Source organism: Phocoena sinus, chromosome 1 (assembly GCF_008692025.1).
Source record: "Phocoena sinus isolate mPhoSin1 chromosome 1, mPhoSin1.pri, whole genome shotgun sequence".
In the NCBI taxonomy this organism is placed as follows: domain Eukaryota; kingdom Metazoa; phylum Chordata; class Mammalia; order Artiodactyla; family Phocoenidae; genus Phocoena; species Phocoena sinus.
Window position 1 is genome coordinate 108,921,392 of NC_045763.1, and position 18,407 is coordinate 108,939,798.

An 18,407-nucleotide genomic window follows, 5' to 3' on the forward strand; every position below is an offset into this window, starting at 1 on the left:
GCACCAAAGAGGTGCAGGAAGGAGAGTCCGCCAGCCGCGGCCCGCCCGCCGGCTCCTCAAACAGCCCCTCGCTGGTCCTCCAATCTCCCAGCGAGAAGAAAGAAAGAGCGTCCCCGGAAACCACCGAAACGCTGGGGTAGAGCGGCACACGTTTTGCCTCTTTGCCGGTCCTCCTCGGTAGCCGTGCTCCTGCGCGAAAGGACCTTGGGCTCCCCCTCTGCCCGGGCGGCTAGCGGGCGCTGTACGAAGCTGCAGTGGGGAAGTCGGTGGCGTTACGTGGCATTGACCCAGAGGTTAGTGGAAAATGCGGTCTGAACGAGGTGGCCCTGTCTCTGGACCCAGGGACCCAGTCCGGAACAAGAACCTGCGGTAAAGAAGTGAAGAGCCAGGAGCCGGACTCCTTGGAAATACTTTCCGGGGATGGCAGAGGGTCTGGGGATGCTTCCCCAAAGACCTGTGGATGGGGATAGTGAGACTGAAAGGCAGAGTCTTGGCTTCTGAGGAATTGGGAGAAATAAGTGAACAAACCAGTGTTTGATAGCACTTGTGATAATAAGGAAGTGATTATACAGTGGACTATGTCTGTTTCTCTTTGTGTATACTTTGTCAAGGAATAGAAATTTCAGAATTAAATACTGCCCTGCCAACAACATACTTCATCCCCTATTTGAAACACCCTGTTGAGAAGCTCTCATTTACCTCTTAGTTTATTTTGCAAAGTTGTCATTGCCTGTTCAGTCCCAATAGTCTGTGAATAGTGGTCTTAATTCTTCCAAACAATGAAGTATAGAATCTGAGGTCTGTGACAGATCGCAAAACCATCTACATCCGATCTTTAAAGAAAACTAGAATCACACATGATCCCATAAAGATAAACTTGATATATAGTCTTCCAGTCTTTTTTTTTCATGCATACATGTGGGGCTATTTCCACAGTAATTGAACTTTCCTCTACATTTTGCTTTGTAATGAACAATTTTCTACACTAATACATATTATACTTTATTGTGAATGTTGGCATAGTATTCCATTATATGAGTATACCATAATTTATTGAAATAATCACTTATGAGATTGTTTCCAGAATATCAGTATTCTAAAGTGACATGTTTTTATTATTCCCTCGGAACAGAATATCCAAAACAAAAGTATTAGGTCAAAGATATGAAAGATTTTAAGGCTTTTGATATATCTGCTGTCAAATTGCTCTCCAGAAAGTACATGAATTTACACTCAGCGGCTCTACTCCCAACATAAAAGAAAAACTTCCCATCATACCCTCTTTTTCTTTTTTTCCTAGCTCTGAGACTCCTCAGCACAATGACTCAAGCAGAAATTAAACTGTGTTCTTTGTTGCTGCAAGAGCATTTTGGAGAGATCGTAGAAAAAATTGGAGTCCACCTAATCAGAACTGGCAGCCAGCCACTAAGAGTTATTGCCCATGACACAGGAACATCATTGGATCAGGTATGTTTGGATCACAGTAATTTGCTTCCATTTCATTAATTTCTTTAACCTACCTTTGAATATTGTTACTCCCCACCCCACAAAATGGAAAAGAAAGCAAAGTCTGTGCTAGGATCAGAATAGTGTTATTTGGGAGGGGAAAGATGATGAGACATAGCGCCCAGGGTTCTGCTTCTCAAAGCGGCTCATCATGGCTTCTGAGGCAAATCTTGCTCCTCCTCTGCCATATGCCATACTTCATTTATTCATGAGTCTATTAATTTCAGTACTGTGTTTAAGGAATAAGAATAATAGAGGGGATGGGACTTCCCTGGTGGTGCAGTGGTTAAGAATCTGCCTGCTGATGCTGGGGACATGGGTTCGAGCCCTGGTCCAGGAAGATCCCACATGCCGCGGAGCAACGAAGCCTGTGCGCCACAACTACTGAGTCTGTGCTCTAGTCCCCGTGAGCCACAACTGCCGAGCCCGCATGCCGCAACCACTGAAGCCCATGAGCCTAAAGCCCGCACCCCGCAACTAAAGAAGCCACCACAATGAGAAGCCCGCACACCACAACGAAGAGTAGCCCCCACTCACCGCAACTAGAGAATGCCCACGTGCAGCAGGAAGACCCAAATGCAGCCAAAATTTTATTTATTTATTTATTTATTTAAAAAAAAAAAAGAATAACAGAGGGGAAGTAAATTGTACTTTGAAAGATAAAGATCAGAGGAAATATGAGCATCATAGCAAGGACTCTTCCTGACTTCTTCCATTGACATTCGCTTCTTATTAGCTATTCCAATGGAGAGAGGGAAGACACACAGAGATTCCAGCCATCTCCTGATGTTTAGGAAACTGTTGGACAAAAATTGCCAGCAATAATGAGCTGCATCTTCAGATTTTTCTTCTCTTTCTTCTGTGTTTTCTCTAGGTAAAAAAAGCCCTTTGTGTCCTCATCCAGCATAACCTGGTGATATATCAGGTGCACAAACGTGGTGTGGTAGAGTATGAAGCCCAGTGCAGCCGGGTGTTGCGAATGCTTAGGTATCCCCGGTACATCTATACTGCCAAAACACTGTACAGTGACACTGGCGAGCTGATTGTTGAAGAGCTCCTGTTGAATGGCAAGATGGCAATGTCAGCTGTCGTGAAGAAAGTAGCAGATCGGCTCACAGAGACTATGGAGGGTCAGTACTGTATCCACAGCTGTTCGCAAAAGCATAGATTGGCTGGCTGCAGGAGAGGACCCTTAGCTATCTGAGGCCATCTCACTTGCCTCTTTCCTCCTGTCATACAGATGGCAAGACCATGGACTATGCTGAGGTCTCAAACACATTTGTGCGACTAGCAGACACACACTTCGTGCAGCGTTGCCCCTTGGTGCCTGCCACTGAGAATTCAGACCCTGGGCCACCGCCACCTGCCCCCACTCTTGTCATCAGTGAAAAGGATATGTACCTGGTTCCTAAACTGAGCTTGATAGGTAAGGAATTTTGGCCCCTAGATCTGTGATTTGACCTAATTGTAGATTCTTCCTTAATGATTGTTAAATGAATGACTCAATCAATTAAGCAGTTACCAAGGATTTACTCTATGCCAGATACTGTGGTATAAAGAGATGAAAAAACCATTATGGTCCCTGCCCGTATGGGGCTTAAGTCTAGTATAGGAGGCTTACATTAATCAAATAGCCTGATGGATATATAACTAACAAACTGCGATAAGTACTATGAAGGTAAAATATGGGATGTTATGAAAATATATAACAGGGGACCAGATTTACCTGGGGACTTGGGCACATGCTTCTTGGAGAAAGTGGCATTTGAACTAAGATTTGAAGCAGAAGTAGGAGCCAACCAGTGAAGTAAGGTATGAAGGGGTACAGAGGATAAGCATTTTTGGCAAAAGGAATAGTATGTAGTGAGGAAAAAAATAGGAATTTGAGAAAGTAAAAGAAGATCAGTATAGTTAAAGTACAGTGAGGAAAGGAAAGAGAGCCATAAGTTAAGGTTAGACAGACAGTTAGGGGCTAGATCATGCAAGACCTCGTAAAGCACCTGTTCTTTATCCTAAGAGCAAAGGAAAACTACTAAAGGATTTTAAAGGAAGTAACATGATCTAATTTGCATTTTTTAAATATGTTTCTGTCTGTAGAAAGGATGGGGCAATTTTTCACAAACCAGTGAAAAATTAGACATAGGAAGGGTGAGGAAGACAGAAATCAAGAATGACATCTGTGTGTCTGGCTTGAGTATGTAGGAGGATGATGGTACCGTTCACTGTGAAAGGAAGCATTGGAGCAGGAGCAGTTTGAGGGAGAAAGACTATGAATTTCTTTTTGAACTTGTTGAGTTTCAGATGACTTCATCATTAACTTGAATTTCTTGTAGTTCCTTAGTCTCCTCAACATCTCTAACCTAGAGGTAGCTACAGATGTCTTTGGGATAGAGACACCTGCTTTCACCTTCGGTCATTTCCTGTTATCATATGAGATGTAGCCTAACTGTGTAACTGTTTTGTTTGGCAGGGAAAGGTAAAAGGAGGAGATCATCTGACGAAGATGCAACTGGGGAGCCCAAGGCCAAGAGACCAAAACATACCACAGATAACAAAGAGGTAATGAGGCTTCTTGGTTAGGAGTCCTTACCCTGAGGCAAGCCAGAAAGAGCACTAAGATGACAAGCCCCAAAAGAGCTTAAACGTTCTTGGATCGAGAAGTAGTAGGATTATGAACTTCATTAAATATTGGCCAGGGATAGACTAACAAAGAGTGAACTCTGTTGCTGTGTCCCTTCTGAGGCTTAACTTACTTCAGTCATTGGACAGAGGTAATAGATTAGGCAGAAAAAGCGCCTAGAAAAAGTTTAAATTGGTCAGTATGGCTGGACCATAGAGACCCATGGGGATGAATGGTGATAAATGAGTTTAGAAAGATACGTATAGACCTGAGCTGTTATATTCAAATGCCTTCTCAGCATCCCTGTAAAAACATCTGATAAGCATCTCAAAAGTAGTATGGCTAAAACAGAGTAATTGATTTCCTGCTCCCAGATATCTACTCCCTCCTAAGCTTTCCTCATCTTAGTTAGGGACACCACCAAGGCCAACCACCCAGGACACCATTTGCTTAGTCCAAAGTCCTAGGAGCCATCTGATCTCACAGTAAAACCTGTCAATCCAATTTCTAAAAATAATTGAAATCCAACTATTTCTTATCGTTTCCACTGCCATCACCCTAGTCCAAACCATTATCACTGTAGTCAAGACTTTGCCAACACTCTCCTAAGTGGTCTCCCTACCTGCTTTCATACCTACTTAAGAGCCAAAATGACTTTCTAAATTGTTCTTTTTAAAAAATCCCAACACATCACTGATTTTTGACTCCTTTAATAGCTTCCCATTACTCTTAGAAGAAATCCAGTTCTTTACTGTGGATTATGAAGCCTTACATGAGCTGGGTCTTTTTTTTTTTTTTTTAATGAATTTATTTATTTATTTTTGGCCGTGTTGGGTCTTCGTTTCTGTGCGAGGGCTTTCTCTAGTTGCGGTGAGCGGGGGCCACCCTTCATCGCGGTGCGCAGGCCTCTCACTGTTGCGGCCTTCTCTTGTTGCGGAGCACCGGCTCCAGACGCGCAGGCTCAGTAGCAGTGGTGCGCGGGCTTAGTTGCTCCATGGCATGTAGGATTTTCCCGGACCAGGGCTCGAACCCGTGTCCCCTGCATTGGCAGGCAGATTCTCAACCACTGCACCACCAAGGAAGCCCGAGCTGGGTCTTTACATGATCTGCTGGAGACAAGGCTCTCCAACCTCAGCTCTTCCTACTCTGTCATTCATTATGTTCCAGCTTCTATCATTTTTTCCGTCCTTCAAATGTATCATACTCTTTCTAGTCTTCAGGCTTTTGCCCTTAGGATTTCTTCTGCTTCAAATACTTTTCCCTCAGATCTTCATGTAGTTGCCTCTTTTTCATCATTCCGATCTCAGCTCAAATGCTACTTTCTTAGAGCTCAAGCACCATTGCCCACCCTCTACTCCAGTCTCTACCACATTTTCGCATTTCATCTTCACAGCATTTATAAGTAGCTGAAATTACTTATTATTTGTACAAGTGTTTGTCTCTGTACTCCCAATAGTCTATAAACTCTTCAAGGACAGTGTCTTGTCCCTGGCACCTGGAATACTCGCAAGACATCAATAAATATTTCTTGATTGACTAACTAAGAAGTTTGGACTTCAACCTGAAGACAATGGGGAGCCATTGATGAATTTTAGGCAGGTGAATGAAGTGGCTAGATTTACATTTTAGAAATATTACTATAGTACAGTGGTTTATAACTTGTACAACTCCATGGATGCGTTTCGGAGAGTCCACCTGTACTATGTGCATTTTTCTATAGAGCACTCCATAGCTTTCTTCAGGGGAACTGTGAGCCCAAAAGGTAAAAAGAAGCACTGCTCTATGAAAAATGGGGAGAACGATGCAAAAGGAACAAGATTAAATGCAGAAAACCCAGTTGCCCTTTTTTATAGTGTCCACTATATGAAAAAGAAAAATGAAAACCAGTTAGGAGGCTACTGTAGTAACCAGGTGAGTCAAGAGTAGAGCCTGAAGTAAGGTAATGACAGTCAGGATAAAGAAAAGTAGACTTCTGATTAATATAAAGAATAGATCGGGGGCTTCCCTGGTGGCGCAGTGGTTAAGAATCCGCCTGCCAATGCAGGGGACATGGGTTCAAGCCCTGGTCCTGGAAGATCCCACATGCCACGGAGCAAATAAGCCCATGCACCACAACTACTGAGCCTGCACTCTAGAGCCTGCGAGCCACAACTACTGAAGCCCACGCGCTTAGAGCCCGTGCTCTGCAACGAGAGAAGCCACCGCAATGAGAAGCCCACACACTGCAACAAAGAGTAGCCCCCACTCACCGCAGCTAGAGAAAGCCCACTTGCAGCAACAAAGACCCCACACAGCCAAAAATAAATAAATAAAATAAATTTTTAAAAAAAGAATAGATAGAACTGGGTAATTGGATAGTAGATGAGGGAGAGCAAGGGGTTAGGGATGGTATTCAAGTCTCTAGCTTAAGAAACTGGGTTGGTTGTAGTGTAGTTAGCTGAAAACTTGAAAGTTTTAAGTCACAGATGGAAGTAGGCAGTTGAGTCTATGCACCTGGAACTTAATAGAGAGTTCTAGAATTAAGTAATAGACTTGGAACAGTTGAAACCTTGAGAGCAGATTAAATCACCTAAGTAGAATATGTAGAGTGAAAAGAAAAGAGGGCTGTGGACAGAACCCTGGGGAACACCAGTATTTATAGATGGGATCTGGAAAAGGAATCTGTGGGGGCTGAGGAAGGGTAGCCAGAGTGGTTAGAAGGAGCACCAAGAAAGAATGGTGTCATAAAGTCTAAGGGGCCACATAGAGTTAAGGAGAAAATGTCCAACCATGTCATATGCTTTAGAAAGATCAAATAAGATTGGAACTGGACAGTATTCTTTGAACTTAGCAACAGGTTCCTCAGGAACTTTGGCATTTCAGTGTAACGGTGGAAATAGGTTGAGTAAATCTGTGGATGGGGATACAGCTGGGATGACCAACTCTTTGAGAAGCTCAAATTTTTTTTTAAATAAAGAAATGTGGTGGGGATGTGTGCACCACACTGAATGAGTTCTGGCCTAATGGCTTCTATTTGCTCTCTGAAATAAGAAGCAAGGTCATCTGCTGAGAGAGAAGGGAGGGGCAAATGGGAGATTTGAGAATACTGGAAAAGAGTTAAAATAGACAAAGATTCGAGGTAAGCAAAGAAAATCTGTTTGAAGTTGGGGGTTGTGAATTTGTCATTGTGGAGGCACTAAATCCACATGGTTGAATGGTTTTTTCCTCCAACCAATTTAGTTGCTACTATATAGGAAAAGAAACGGTGAACAGTTAAATCCAAGCTTCTCACTAGAAAATGCTTCCTTGTATCTAAATGTTTCTCTCTCATCTTTTTCTCCTCCTCAGCCCATTCCAGATGATGGGATTTATTGGCAGGCCAACCTTGACAGATTCCACCAGCACTTCCGTGACCAAGGCATTGTCAGTGCAGTTGCCAACAGGATGGACCAGGTGATATCTAAGTGGGTGGGACAGTGGCTATCAGGAATATTCACTTATTTGCAGATGTGGCCATTGGCATATAGCCAGAGCCAGCACAGCAGAGTGAATTCTGATTTCCAGTTCACTTTTCAAACCCAGACAAGCAGCGAGATCGTGCGGACCATGCTCCGGATGAGTGAGATTACCACTTCCTCTAGTGCCCCCTTCACCCAGCCATTGTCTTCCAACGAGGTGAGCTTCATGTTCTTGTACTAGTTTTCTGACAGGCTCTTGGATATAATAATTATTATACATAGAGCCTGAGATTAGGTTGAGGTCTGAACCTTGAAAGGAAGGGTTTTTGCTATTTGAGGAGGGATGGGGATTATTCTCAGGTGGTAGGTACTGAAATATTTGGTCTCTTGGGAATTCAACCTTTAAAAACCTAAACCATTACCTTTGTCAAAGTATAAGTAATTCTTTTTTTATTTTTAATTTATTTTATTGAAGTATAGTTGATTTACAGTGTTGTGTTAATTTCTGCTGTATAGCAAAGTAATTCAGTTATACATATATACATTCTTTTCCATATTCTTTTCCATTATGGTTTATCACAGGATATTGAATATAGTTCCATGTGCTATACAGTAGGACCTTGTTGTTTATCCATTCTATATATAATAGTTTACATCTGCTAATCCCAAAATCCCAATCCATTCTTCCCCCACCCACCTCCCCCTTGGCAACCACAAGTGTGTTCTCTATGTCTATGAGTCTGTTTCTATTTTGTAGATAAGTTCATTTGTGTCATATTTTAGATTCCACATAGAAGTGATACTGTGTGGTATTCGTCTTTCTGACTTGATTTAGTATGATAATCTCAAGGTCCATCCATGGCTGAGTAGTATTTCATTGTGTGTGTATATATATATATATATATATATATATATATATATATATATACACACATATATATAGTATAAGTTATTCATAATTGTTCCAAGAATCTACTGTTTGGAATCTGAGCCTTGGTACTCAGGACATTATATGGCCCCTTATATTTGTTTTTTTCAATATATTTTGTATATTTTAAATTTGTTTTAAATGCTTTGTTCATTGTTTTATTTATTGAATATTTAATATTTCAAGTGTTTTATTTGTAATTATACTAATTTTTTGTAATTATACTAATATTTATCCACATTAAATATAGTTATATTATTTAAAATTTTTTTAACTTACTATATAACAAAATTTAAATACAAGTTTTTTTCTGATGACAAAAGTAATTACATGACCTGTATTCAAACAGCATAGAAATGTATAATTTTTTTAAACTTGTAGTTCCCCAAACTTTCAGGAATGCCAGGCATGTTCTGTATCTTGCAGATGGTAGTTATGTGGGTATATACAATTGTCAATACTCATCAAACTGTACCCTTAAAATCTGTGCTTCTTGTATGTAACATACCCCAGTTTAAATAAATATATAGTTTTGCATAATCCCAGCCCCAGAGATCCTTGTCAGTAGTTTGGTACATATCTTTATTCAGACTTTTTTATATGTATAGTCTCACATAAATGTAGATTGATTTATTTATTTTTGCTGTGTTGGGTCTTCGTTTCTGTGCGAGGGCTTTCTCTAGTTGTGGCAAGCAGGGGCCACTCTTCATCGTGGTGCGCGGGCCTCTCACTATCTCGGCCTCTCTTGTTGTGGAGCACAGGCTCCAGACGCGCAGGCTCAGTAGTTGTGGCTCACAGGCCCAGTTGCTCCGCAGTACGTGGGATCTTCCCAGACCAGGACTCAAACCCGTGTCCCCTGCATTGGCAGGCAGATTCTCAACCACTGCGCCACCAGGGAAGCCCTGTATTTTTTAACAACAAAAAAATATGGGGTTATACTCTATGTACTGTTCTAAACTAGCTTCTTTCATATGACAGTATATGTAAACTTTCTTTTCATGTCAGTATTTTTAGATCTGCCTCATTCTTTATAATGGCTGTATCATATTCCACTTAATGGCCATGATGTACTTTATTTTAATGAATTCCTTATTACTGGACATGAGAATTGTTTCTAGTTTTTTACTCTTACCAACAATGCTGCTGTGCTTTTGGACATTGTTATACTTGTGATATCTAAAATTAGAACATCTTTATTTCAGCAATGTCAGCAGTTCTAAGTTCCCAGGCCCATTTTCACTGTATCTTTTGCTCCACAGATCTTCAGATCCCTACCTGTTGGCTATAACATCTCTAAGCAAGTTCTTGATCAGTATCTCACTCTGCTGGCAGATGATCCAGTAAGTCTTTTCTTTCTTTTTTCTGCTGTATTTACGATTAATTTTTGCCTGCTATCAGTCTTCTGTAGCCTCATTCTCTACCTAGCCAGCTCTGACAATTTCTCTACCATCATCTGATAGGAGGGCTTCCTGCTGCAGACTCTTGGCCAGATTTGCTCTTTTGGAAACAGGATCACTGGACTTTCCATTCAAATAACACAAGCTCTCTCTTTTTTTTTTTTTTCCTTTTTTTTAATAGCTTGAGTTTGTTGGAAAGTCTGGCGACAGTGGTGGAGGAATGTATGTCATCAGTATCCTTATGGGTGGTTATTTCCTTACAGTCAGGCAGCGTGAACTATGAAACAGAATGGTGACTTAGAAAAGATTTGATGATATTTAGTATACTAAGTAAGTTAGAAAATTGAACTAAAACATTGATGATAAAGAAGTGAAAGGGACTTTTAACGAACCAAATTTTAGTTAAGCAAAACTCTGACTTAAGCACCTTAGTTAATTAAGGTTTCGAAATACTTACATACCACAAATGAGACTAGTGTGAAAAACAAAATAGTATTTAAGTTTTAAATTAAAGACTCAGGGATAAAACTAAGATCACAATGACCAGGCCAAAACATTACGGAGTAACCTTAACCCTCTACATAAAGACCTACATAAGGCTCTAGGATCTCTAGCCACAGCCACTCTGGAGTCGGTCATACAAGAGAGGTAAGGGGGTCACCCTGATTGGGGTTGGGGGTCAGATAGATACTTCCTTTCCACACCCCATTTGAACAAGTGACTTGGTCATTATGTCAGTAACCAATATAGACACACCTTGGCACATCTTGCCCCATTTTCCGCTGGACTGCTATGGATCCCACCTACTACAGCTCTTTACCCTAAATACCCTGATGCTTAATTCCCAGTGATGCCAATTAACCATCCTTCCTAAAGCCTTTACTTACAAATGCACGAACTGAGGCATTCAAGTGAGTCAGCAGTTGGTGACTCTTATGATTAGCAGTATTGTCATCAGTCTGTGGAGTTATGAAGGAATTCTCTGATTGCTGTTCCTCTCTGGTCCTGTCTCCACACATGGAAACCGAACAGGCGCTAAAGCTAATCTACGTCGGCATGCCATTTGCTTTCTTTATTCCTTTACAGATTTGGGTCTCGCTGTGCCAGAATATTCCGTTTAGTTTTACAAAAGAAACACCTGGAGCAGAAACAGGTAGAAGACTTTGCAATGATTCCAGCAAAGGAGGCAAAGGATATGCTTTATAAAATGCTCTCAGAAAATTTCATATCACTCCAGGTAACAGTAATCACCAACCAACAGAGCTGACCTAGGATGAGAGGAACTCCTGAAGCAAACATTCTGAACCCCAAACAAACTGTATCCAGCTCTGAGACAGAAAAAAAAAAAGATTAACAAAGACATAGCAAGCACTTGAAAGATAACTGTGGAGCTTTAACTGGCCTAGTAAGAAAGAGGCATAGCCAAGAAATTACCCCAGAATCACCCTACCCTTTTTTCTTTAGCTCCTAGTCCGTGTGATTTGTCCTTTCCTCGAGCCTTAAGTTTATTGTAGATTAAATCTATCGGGTCATCACTACATGCAGACCCGTGTAGTATACCCTATGAGGAAACAGATAGAATGGATTTTGGAGTCAGAATCACAGCTCTGCCTCTTACCCAGTTACACTGAGCAAATTACCTACCATCTTTTTTCCCATCTACAAAATGGTGATGGATGGTGGTAACAGAGACAATATGGCTTGTTATAAGATCAGATACAATCTACCTGGCACATAGGAGTTGCTTAGTAAATGTTAAGTGCCTTCTCTTTCTTCTCCACTCAGGATGTTGACAGTCAAATGGAAAAAACAGGGCAGCCCAACCCTCCATGTGGCTGATTGTACCATAAACACAGATGCTGTATGACTGGGGAAGAGTGAACGTATAAGTGAAAGAGAGGGCTGAGTAGCTCCAGACGGGACAGGTGTTTACTTTGCCAGTTCTGAAGAAAAGTATAAAGTCTTATTTTTCTTTCTATGGACAAATAGGAAATTCCCAAAACACCAGACCATGCCCCATCCAGGACCTTCTATTTATATACTGTGAACATCCTGTCAGCTGCCCGAATGTTGCTGCACAGATGCTACAAGGTAACTCCTCCCCAGTCCATCCACAGAGATGTCTCACCCTCATGCCCCCTTTAGCCATTTTGCCTGAGCTGCTTAAATAGAACTGTGTGCATTTCTTGTCTTTTCTTCCCTCAGAGTGTAGCCAACTTGATAGAAAGGAGGCAATTTGAAACCAAAGAAAACAAGTGAGTAACATTTTCAGTTGAGTAATTACATTTTACAAGGCCAAAAGGCTTATGGGGAAATTTCCTGTAGAAGTGGAAACCAACAGAGACAATGACCAGTCTGGTTGCACTGAATTATTGGCTTACGTTGGCATAAAGATGCATTAGTATACACTTTTCTTGTATGTCCCCAGTGAAATAATTTTGCAGATTAAATTTATGAGCAATGTATAAACTGGCACCAAACTTTAAGTACAAATGAGAGGCAGCAAGAGTTTCAGGAGTGAAGTCACGTTTCTAATTAAGCTTGTAGAGAATGTCCTTCCTTAGAGAGTGACATTATCCACTTTGACCAGGAACATGGTAAAAGGGGGAGCTATGCCCCAGGGCTGTGGGATAAAAGAATCTCCAAGGCTAGAGGACATGCCTCAGAGTTGCGTTTGTCTGACAGGCGTCTACTGGAAAAGTCTCAGAGGGTAGAAGCCATCATTGCATCTATGCAGGCTACAGGTGCGGAGGAGGCACAGCTACAAGAAATAGAGGAGATGATCACAGCCCCTGAACGCCAGCAGCTAGAGACCCTGAAACGTAATGTCAACAAGTAAGCATCATAAACTTCAGATGTATGTTTCAAAATACCTTGCAGACAAATCCATCTTGATATCCTTCTACCCCTCCAACTTAAGGTGAGGAAACCGAAACTCACTCTCTTCTTCCCCACCTCAATTAACAGAATTTAATCCACCTATTTCCCTAAGCTAAAAACTCTGAAGACATGTTCAGCTTCTCCTCGCTCACCAGCCGCCCCCCACCCACACACACACTCTCATTCACCAAAGCTGCTGATTTTACTTCAGTGTGTCCCAAATCTGGCCTTTCATCTTGCTTCCCATGCAGGCCCTCCTCACCTCTTTGCCAGACCTTTGCAAATCACCTCCTGCTTCAAACCATTTCTTATAATGCTTTCACAGTTAGTATCTTTAAAGTGATTGACAATATCACTCTTCTGCTTTAAATGCTATATTGACTCCTCGTTTACAGTATAAAGACCAGACTCCTTGGCATAACATATAAGGCCTTTCACAGTCTCATAACAGCCTATCTCTTCATCCTCATTTCCTTTCACTGCTCACCATTGACCTTCATAGGGATTTTGCTTTGAATCTGTAGATCACTCTGTGGAGTATTGCTTTCTTAATGATACTAAATCTTCCAACTCATGAACATGGAAGGTCTTTCCATTTACTTAGATCTTCCTTTGTCTCTTTCAATGAGTTTTGTCGTTTCTGGTATTCGTCTTGCACTTTTTTGTTAGATTTATTCCTAAGCAATTGTTTTAGTGTTTTCTTAAACTTCATTTTTGAATTTTTCATTGCCCGTGTATAGAAATAGAACTGATTTTTGTGTTTTGATTTTATATCCTATAATTTTGCTAAATTCATTTATTAGCTGTGGTAGGTTTTTCTGTGGATCCTTTGAGCTTTTTCTGTATATAAGATCATGTCATCTGTGAATTAGAAATAGCTTTACTTCTTCCTTTTCAATCTGGATGCCTTTTATTTGTGTTTCTTGTCTAATTTCCAGACTAGAACTTCCAGTAAAATGTTGAATGGAAGTAAAAGCAGACATCCTGTCTTGTTCCTGATCACAGGAGGGAAGCTTTGTCTTTCACCACGAAGTATGATGCTAGGTGTGGGTTTTTCATAGATGGCTTTTATCAGGTTGATGAAGTGTTCCCTTCTATTCCTAATCACTTTAAGCCTTAGCCACTCTCAGTTTCTATTTTAAAACACACTAGGTCCTTTTACACCTGCGCCTTTAACATGTGCTATCTTCCTCCTCATTGCAAGTTAGAATGTAACTTCTCCTGGGACAGAGGCCTTATCTTTTGAATCCTCAGCAATTTCCACAGTACCTGGCACATAAGAGATGCTCAGTAAGCGGGAGGAATGATCTATTGGTTCTCTTGCTTTCCGCCCAGTACTTTCAGGAATAACCAAGCAATTCTCCATGACCACACCCACTCCAGCCTCTAATCTTAAATATGCTAATGAATGTTCAGTGTGGGCAAATGCTTTCACTTTTTCACTCAGGTTGGATGCCTGTGAGATCCAGGTGGATGAAACCATCTTCCTGCTGGAGTCATACATCGAGAGCACCGTGAAGAGACAATGACCCAGAAGAAGAGTCTTCCTCAGAAGATCTGAGGGGATTGGAAGGAGGAATAAAGGAGGTGCCTAGATGCATTCTTTGCAGTAGGATAAGTTCCAGATTCTTGTACTGAAACCCTCTCTCTATCCCTACCACCCAGAATACACCAGAAAGAGTTTGACATATTTTTTTAAGTTTGCTGATCCTGTTTAAGAATCATCACTATATTCTACCCTCATCAAATCTTGGCAGGGGAAAGAACCTTAAATCAACTAGATTAATCGTCTATCACATGCATCAGCTCCCACCAAGAAGTCAGCTAAGGCTGTGTTTGAACATCCCTGACAGTGAGAAAAACTTCTCCCAAAGCTGTTCGTTCCATTTTCAAAAGGCTACACCTGTTCTTTACTTTGTTAAACTGTAATCTTAAAAACACACACACACACACACACACACACACACACACACACACACACACACACACACAATGTAGGGAATGTGAAAGACTACCACAGAGGGGGGATAAAAGCTATTTTCAGGGCTAGCAGGTGGATTCTATTCACACTAGAATCTATGGATAAAAGTTACATTTGCCAGCTCCGGGCTTCTAACACGTCTGAAATTATGTATGTGAAACACTTAGCACAATGCCTGGCATGTGGTAAGCACTCAATAAATCACTGCCTTCCTCTTCACCATGGTTCCTAAAAACTGGCAATTCTAACTTCTCTCTTCTAGTACCATGGACAGATGACCAATCTAGTTGACATAATTTGTCCCAGCAGCTTCAGTTTCATTTAAAGCAGGTGTTGTTTTATAATCTCTTCAGTTTCCTCTTACCAGTGTTAGTTCTAATTCATTAAACATTTGAATGCCAATTAATTGCCAGCCACTATACTAGGTATAATATACAAAGATAAATACAATACCATCTCTGCCTTCAAGGCACTTACCATCATTTACTGAGCACCAGTTATGTGCCCGGTATGTCCCCAGGCCTTGGGGATGCAAAGATGAATAGCCTTGAGCATACAGCCTAGTGGAGGGAGAGGTAAGTACAAGGAAGTGTTGGGGGGGGCGGCTATAGTGGGAAAGTACCGTACAGAGGCAAAGGGGAAAAGGGTCAGGCAGGAAAGGGAGCATAGAGAAGGTGACACAATCCATATTTTGAAAGATGGGGATTTGCCAGGTGGAAGGGAAAAAGGATCCCAGAGGAGAAGCACAGCCTGTTTCTTGGGGGAACAGGGAATAACACGTGACTGAAAAACAGGGCCTATGTCCTGCCAGAATTGACAGGCAGGGGCAAGGACTGGTGGGTGTGTAGCAAGGATGCTGTGTTAAGTAGCTTATCTTATCCTGAGAGCAGTGGGAAGCAAAGTGAGCAGATCTGTATTTTAGAAAGATCACTCTGGCCGCACTGTAGAGAATGAATTGGTGGAGGCAGGACTATTTAAAGACTTGTAATAGTATCTCAGGCAGAATATGAGGAAGGCTTGAACTGGGCACCGGTGGCTGGAGATTAAGACATGGATTTGAGAAAGTTTAAGGAAGTAGAATGTGCTGCACTTGGTTGCCATTTGAGTGAAAAGAAAGAAAGGGAAGGTGGGACTTCCCTGGTGTTCAGTTGTTAAGAATCCGCCTTCCGATGCAGGGGACGCCCAGCTCCATCCCTGGTTGGGGAACTAAGATCCCACATGCTGGGGCAACTAGGCCCCTGGCGCTCAGGAACCTGCATGCCACAACTATAGAGAAGCCCACAGGCGGCAACAAAAGATCCCACATGCTGCAACTAAGACCCCACACAACCAGAAATAAACGAGAAAAAAAAAAGGGAAGGTGTCAAAAATGTTTCTTGGGTGTCTGGCTAAGAGACAGATGTAATTCACTAATTGGAGGTGTTACCTGCTATACCAGATAGGTGTGCAGAGTGCCATGGAGGGGTGCTTATCGTTCCGCCCATGGCTGGTGGGAGATGACACGTGAATCCAGAAATCACTCCGTCTGGGGATCATTTTCCTAAACAGAACATGGGAGGAAAAGAGGAGCTGAGGATTTAGAGGTGTTCCCCTTTGTCATTTACCTATCACACCCCTGGTTCATCCCCAAGTGTCCTGCCTAAATTTCCCGGGGGAACTCCCGGAAGCCGGGCTTCCTTCCCACCCGGCGGAAGGCTCCGAGGGGAAGCCCGCTGGGCCACTAGAGGGCGCGGAGTGGGCCGCAGAGACCCCAGAGCCGCGTTATGGCGGCGGCGAGGGTGCTTCTCCTGTCTGGACGGCCAGAGTCGGTGAGCTTCGCGCAGAGCGTGTGTGGCCTCCTGGGCGCCGGGCCGGGGCTCGGGCCGTGGCCCACGTACTGCGGCCTCAAGCGGGGACAACTCGTCCTCTCAGACAGGCCGTTCCAAGGCGCCTCCGCCAGGCTTCCGCTCCAGGTCCGGAGACGAGGGGGGCGCACGGGGCGGGGGCGGGGGGTGAAGGGCCGAAGGTAGGGACTGGGATCGGGTGGGGGCCGGAGGCGAGAGGCCTGGGGGCCAGTCGCCTGCTGTGGCCTCTTTCCCCATCTGGGTGTCGCCCAGTTTTTGAAAGCCACGCCTCGCTTCTGAGATATTAACCCCAGCGGATCCCTCCCCCCAGCGACCCCCTTTCTGCCCTTTTTCGGCCCTGGATCAGCAGCCCAGGGCTCCTGGGGCCGAGCTGCCCACGAATCGAGGTGTGGATCTGGCTGTGGCGGTCGTTCTGCAGTCCAGCGATCAGACTGTCTTGCTGACCCGAAGGACACGCACTCTCAACGTTTCCCCCAACCTCTGGGTACCCCCAGGTGAGCGGTCTGAGGGCAAGGCCCTAAGTCCAGGAAAGAAATCTGCCCTTTACCCAACAGTGCTATTCCCAGTCTCAGAATGACAGAGAAGTGGGCCCAGAAATGTGGTATCAACAGGTCCCATAATCACAAGGGGCTACAACTGCATCTGTGCCCACTGGAGGAGGGGGCAGTGTAAACAGTGAGTGAGCGTCCCTGACCAGGAACACCACCATTCACCTGCTGGTCCCACTGTTGTTGCAGGTGGGCACGTGGAACCTGATGAAGAGGTAGCCAATCCACTGACCCAACCTGCACCCTGCCCTGAAGGAGGGACCACCTTGGGTGTGGGCTGAGGGAAGGGCAAACACAGGACTTGGAGAAGTCAGGCGGTGGCCTCTCTGACCTCCTGCCCCCTCACTCCCAGCTGCTGGACGGAGGACTTCGAGAGCTTTGGGAGGAGAGTGGACTACAGCTGCCCCAGGGCCAGTTCTTTTGGGTCCCTCTGGGGTTATGGGAGGTGAGACAGGGACCTGGGAGCCCTTAACAGCTTCTAACCCACCAAAGCCCAGAGAACAGCCACACTTGCCTTGACCACATGGGACCCGATGGAGTGTGGGTGGTCTGGAGTTCCCAAGCCCACGACCCTTACCTATGTCCCTCCTCCACCACTTCTACTCTCCACTTCCTCAGCTGCATTTACAAAGCCCCAAAAAGGGACAGGAAGTTCTCATTTTTGTTTTCTTCTCTCTTAGTCTGCCTACCCTCCTAGGCTGAGCTGGGGTCTCCCCAAATACCATCACATCATTCTCTATCTACTTGTCATTTCCCAGGAGTCACAGCAGCAGCTACAGGTAGGGCTGGCAGTAGAGGAAGGAAATGCGGCTTAGGAGAACCAAACAGACTGGTTCCGACTATGACTAAGGAGCGGGAGAGGGAAGGTCAGAGATAACCAAGAAATCCAGTAGCCTCTCCCCTTGTCCCTGCCCCAAGTCTCTCCACTCCACCTGTGGGTAGGCTGTGATCCAGAACAGGTCTTCTGAGAGAGGCCATGACTAAGGGATCAACATGTCTGGCTCCAGGCCCGGATCCAACCAAACCCAAGAGAGGTGAACGCCCTCATGTGGCTGGGACCAGATGTAGCAGCTGCGGTGGCTGCCACAGAGGATGGGACAGAGACACCCAGACATCTTCCCCAGGACCTACCGCCTTCTGTCCTGTAAGTAGGAGCTTCTCCCTAACCCTCCAACACACCAACACATACACACTGAGAAGTTCAGAGGAAATTTTGTGCTGTGGGGGAGATTTAGGGAGGGAGTGGGTCAACTGATAATGAAGAGA

The 18,407-nt window shown here is 43.7% G+C and overlaps 2 protein-coding genes across 8 annotated transcripts in view; both read left to right on the forward strand.

The window, feature by feature from the left end:
- POLR3C (RNA polymerase III subunit C) lies at window positions 1-16,482 on the forward strand. 5 transcript variants are annotated; one of them, XR_004347693.1, is made up of 15 exons: window positions 1-293; window positions 1,301-1,467; window positions 2,381-2,636; window positions 2,747-2,932; window positions 3,977-4,065; window positions 7,454-7,780; window positions 9,751-9,831; window positions 10,070-10,121; window positions 10,476-10,536; window positions 10,975-11,125; window positions 11,878-11,979; window positions 12,094-12,143; window positions 12,574-12,723; window positions 14,216-14,355; window positions 16,381-16,482. XR_004347693.1 is itself a non-coding variant. In XM_032617911.1 (15 exons), exons 2-15 carry the CDS (start codon window positions 1,321-1,323, stop codon window positions 14,295-14,297), a joined length of 1,623 nt encoding a protein of 540 aa, XP_032473802.1. In that variant the 5' UTR covers window positions 5-293; window positions 1,301-1,320; the 3' UTR covers window positions 14,298-14,968. The 5 variants fall into 5 exon arrangements, 4 of the variants coding, with proteins under 4 accessions (XP_032473677.1, XP_032473802.1, XP_032473899.1 ...); XM_032617911.1 differs by lacking the exon at window positions 16,381-16,482 and having other exon boundaries at window positions 5-293; window positions 7,454-7,558; window positions 7,670-7,780; window positions 14,216-14,968; XM_032618008.1 differs by lacking the exon at window positions 16,381-16,482 and having other exon boundaries at window positions 8-293; window positions 7,454-7,558; window positions 7,688-7,780; window positions 14,216-14,968.
- Window positions 15,116-18,407, forward strand: part of NUDT17 (nudix hydrolase 17) — a 6,852-nt gene continuing 3,560 nt past the window's right edge. The window contains exons 1-6 of one of the 3 annotated variants that reach the window (XM_032618225.1): window positions 15,116-16,701; window positions 16,904-17,087; window positions 17,331-17,356; window positions 17,494-17,586; window positions 17,822-17,920; window positions 18,149-18,285. In XM_032618225.1, the coding sequence (XP_032474116.1) occupies window positions 16,513-16,701; window positions 16,904-17,087; window positions 17,331-17,356; window positions 17,494-17,586; window positions 17,822-17,920; window positions 18,149-18,285 (728 nt within the window). In that variant the 5' untranslated portion in view covers window positions 15,116-16,512. The remainder of the gene's footprint in view (window positions 16,702-16,903; window positions 17,088-17,330; window positions 17,357-17,493; window positions 17,587-17,821; window positions 17,921-18,148; window positions 18,286-18,407) is intronic. The other 2 variants (XM_032618304.1, XM_032618388.1) reach the window with 2 other exon arrangements.

Excerpts from the sequence above, each read along its gene's own strand:
- POLR3C (XM_032617786.1), top strand. The coding sequence starts at position 1,321 with ATGACTCAAGCAGAAATTAAACTGTGTTCTTTGTTGCTGCAAGAGCAT. Across the intron at positions 4,066-7,453 it reads ATACCACAGATAACAAAGAG|CCCATTCCAGATGATGGGAT; the intron begins GTAATGAGGCTT and ends TCTCCTCCTCAG. Across the intron at positions 10,122-10,475 it reads TGGAGGAATGTATGTCATCA|ACCTACATAAGGCTCTAGGA; the intron begins GTATCCTTATGG and ends CTCTACATAAAG.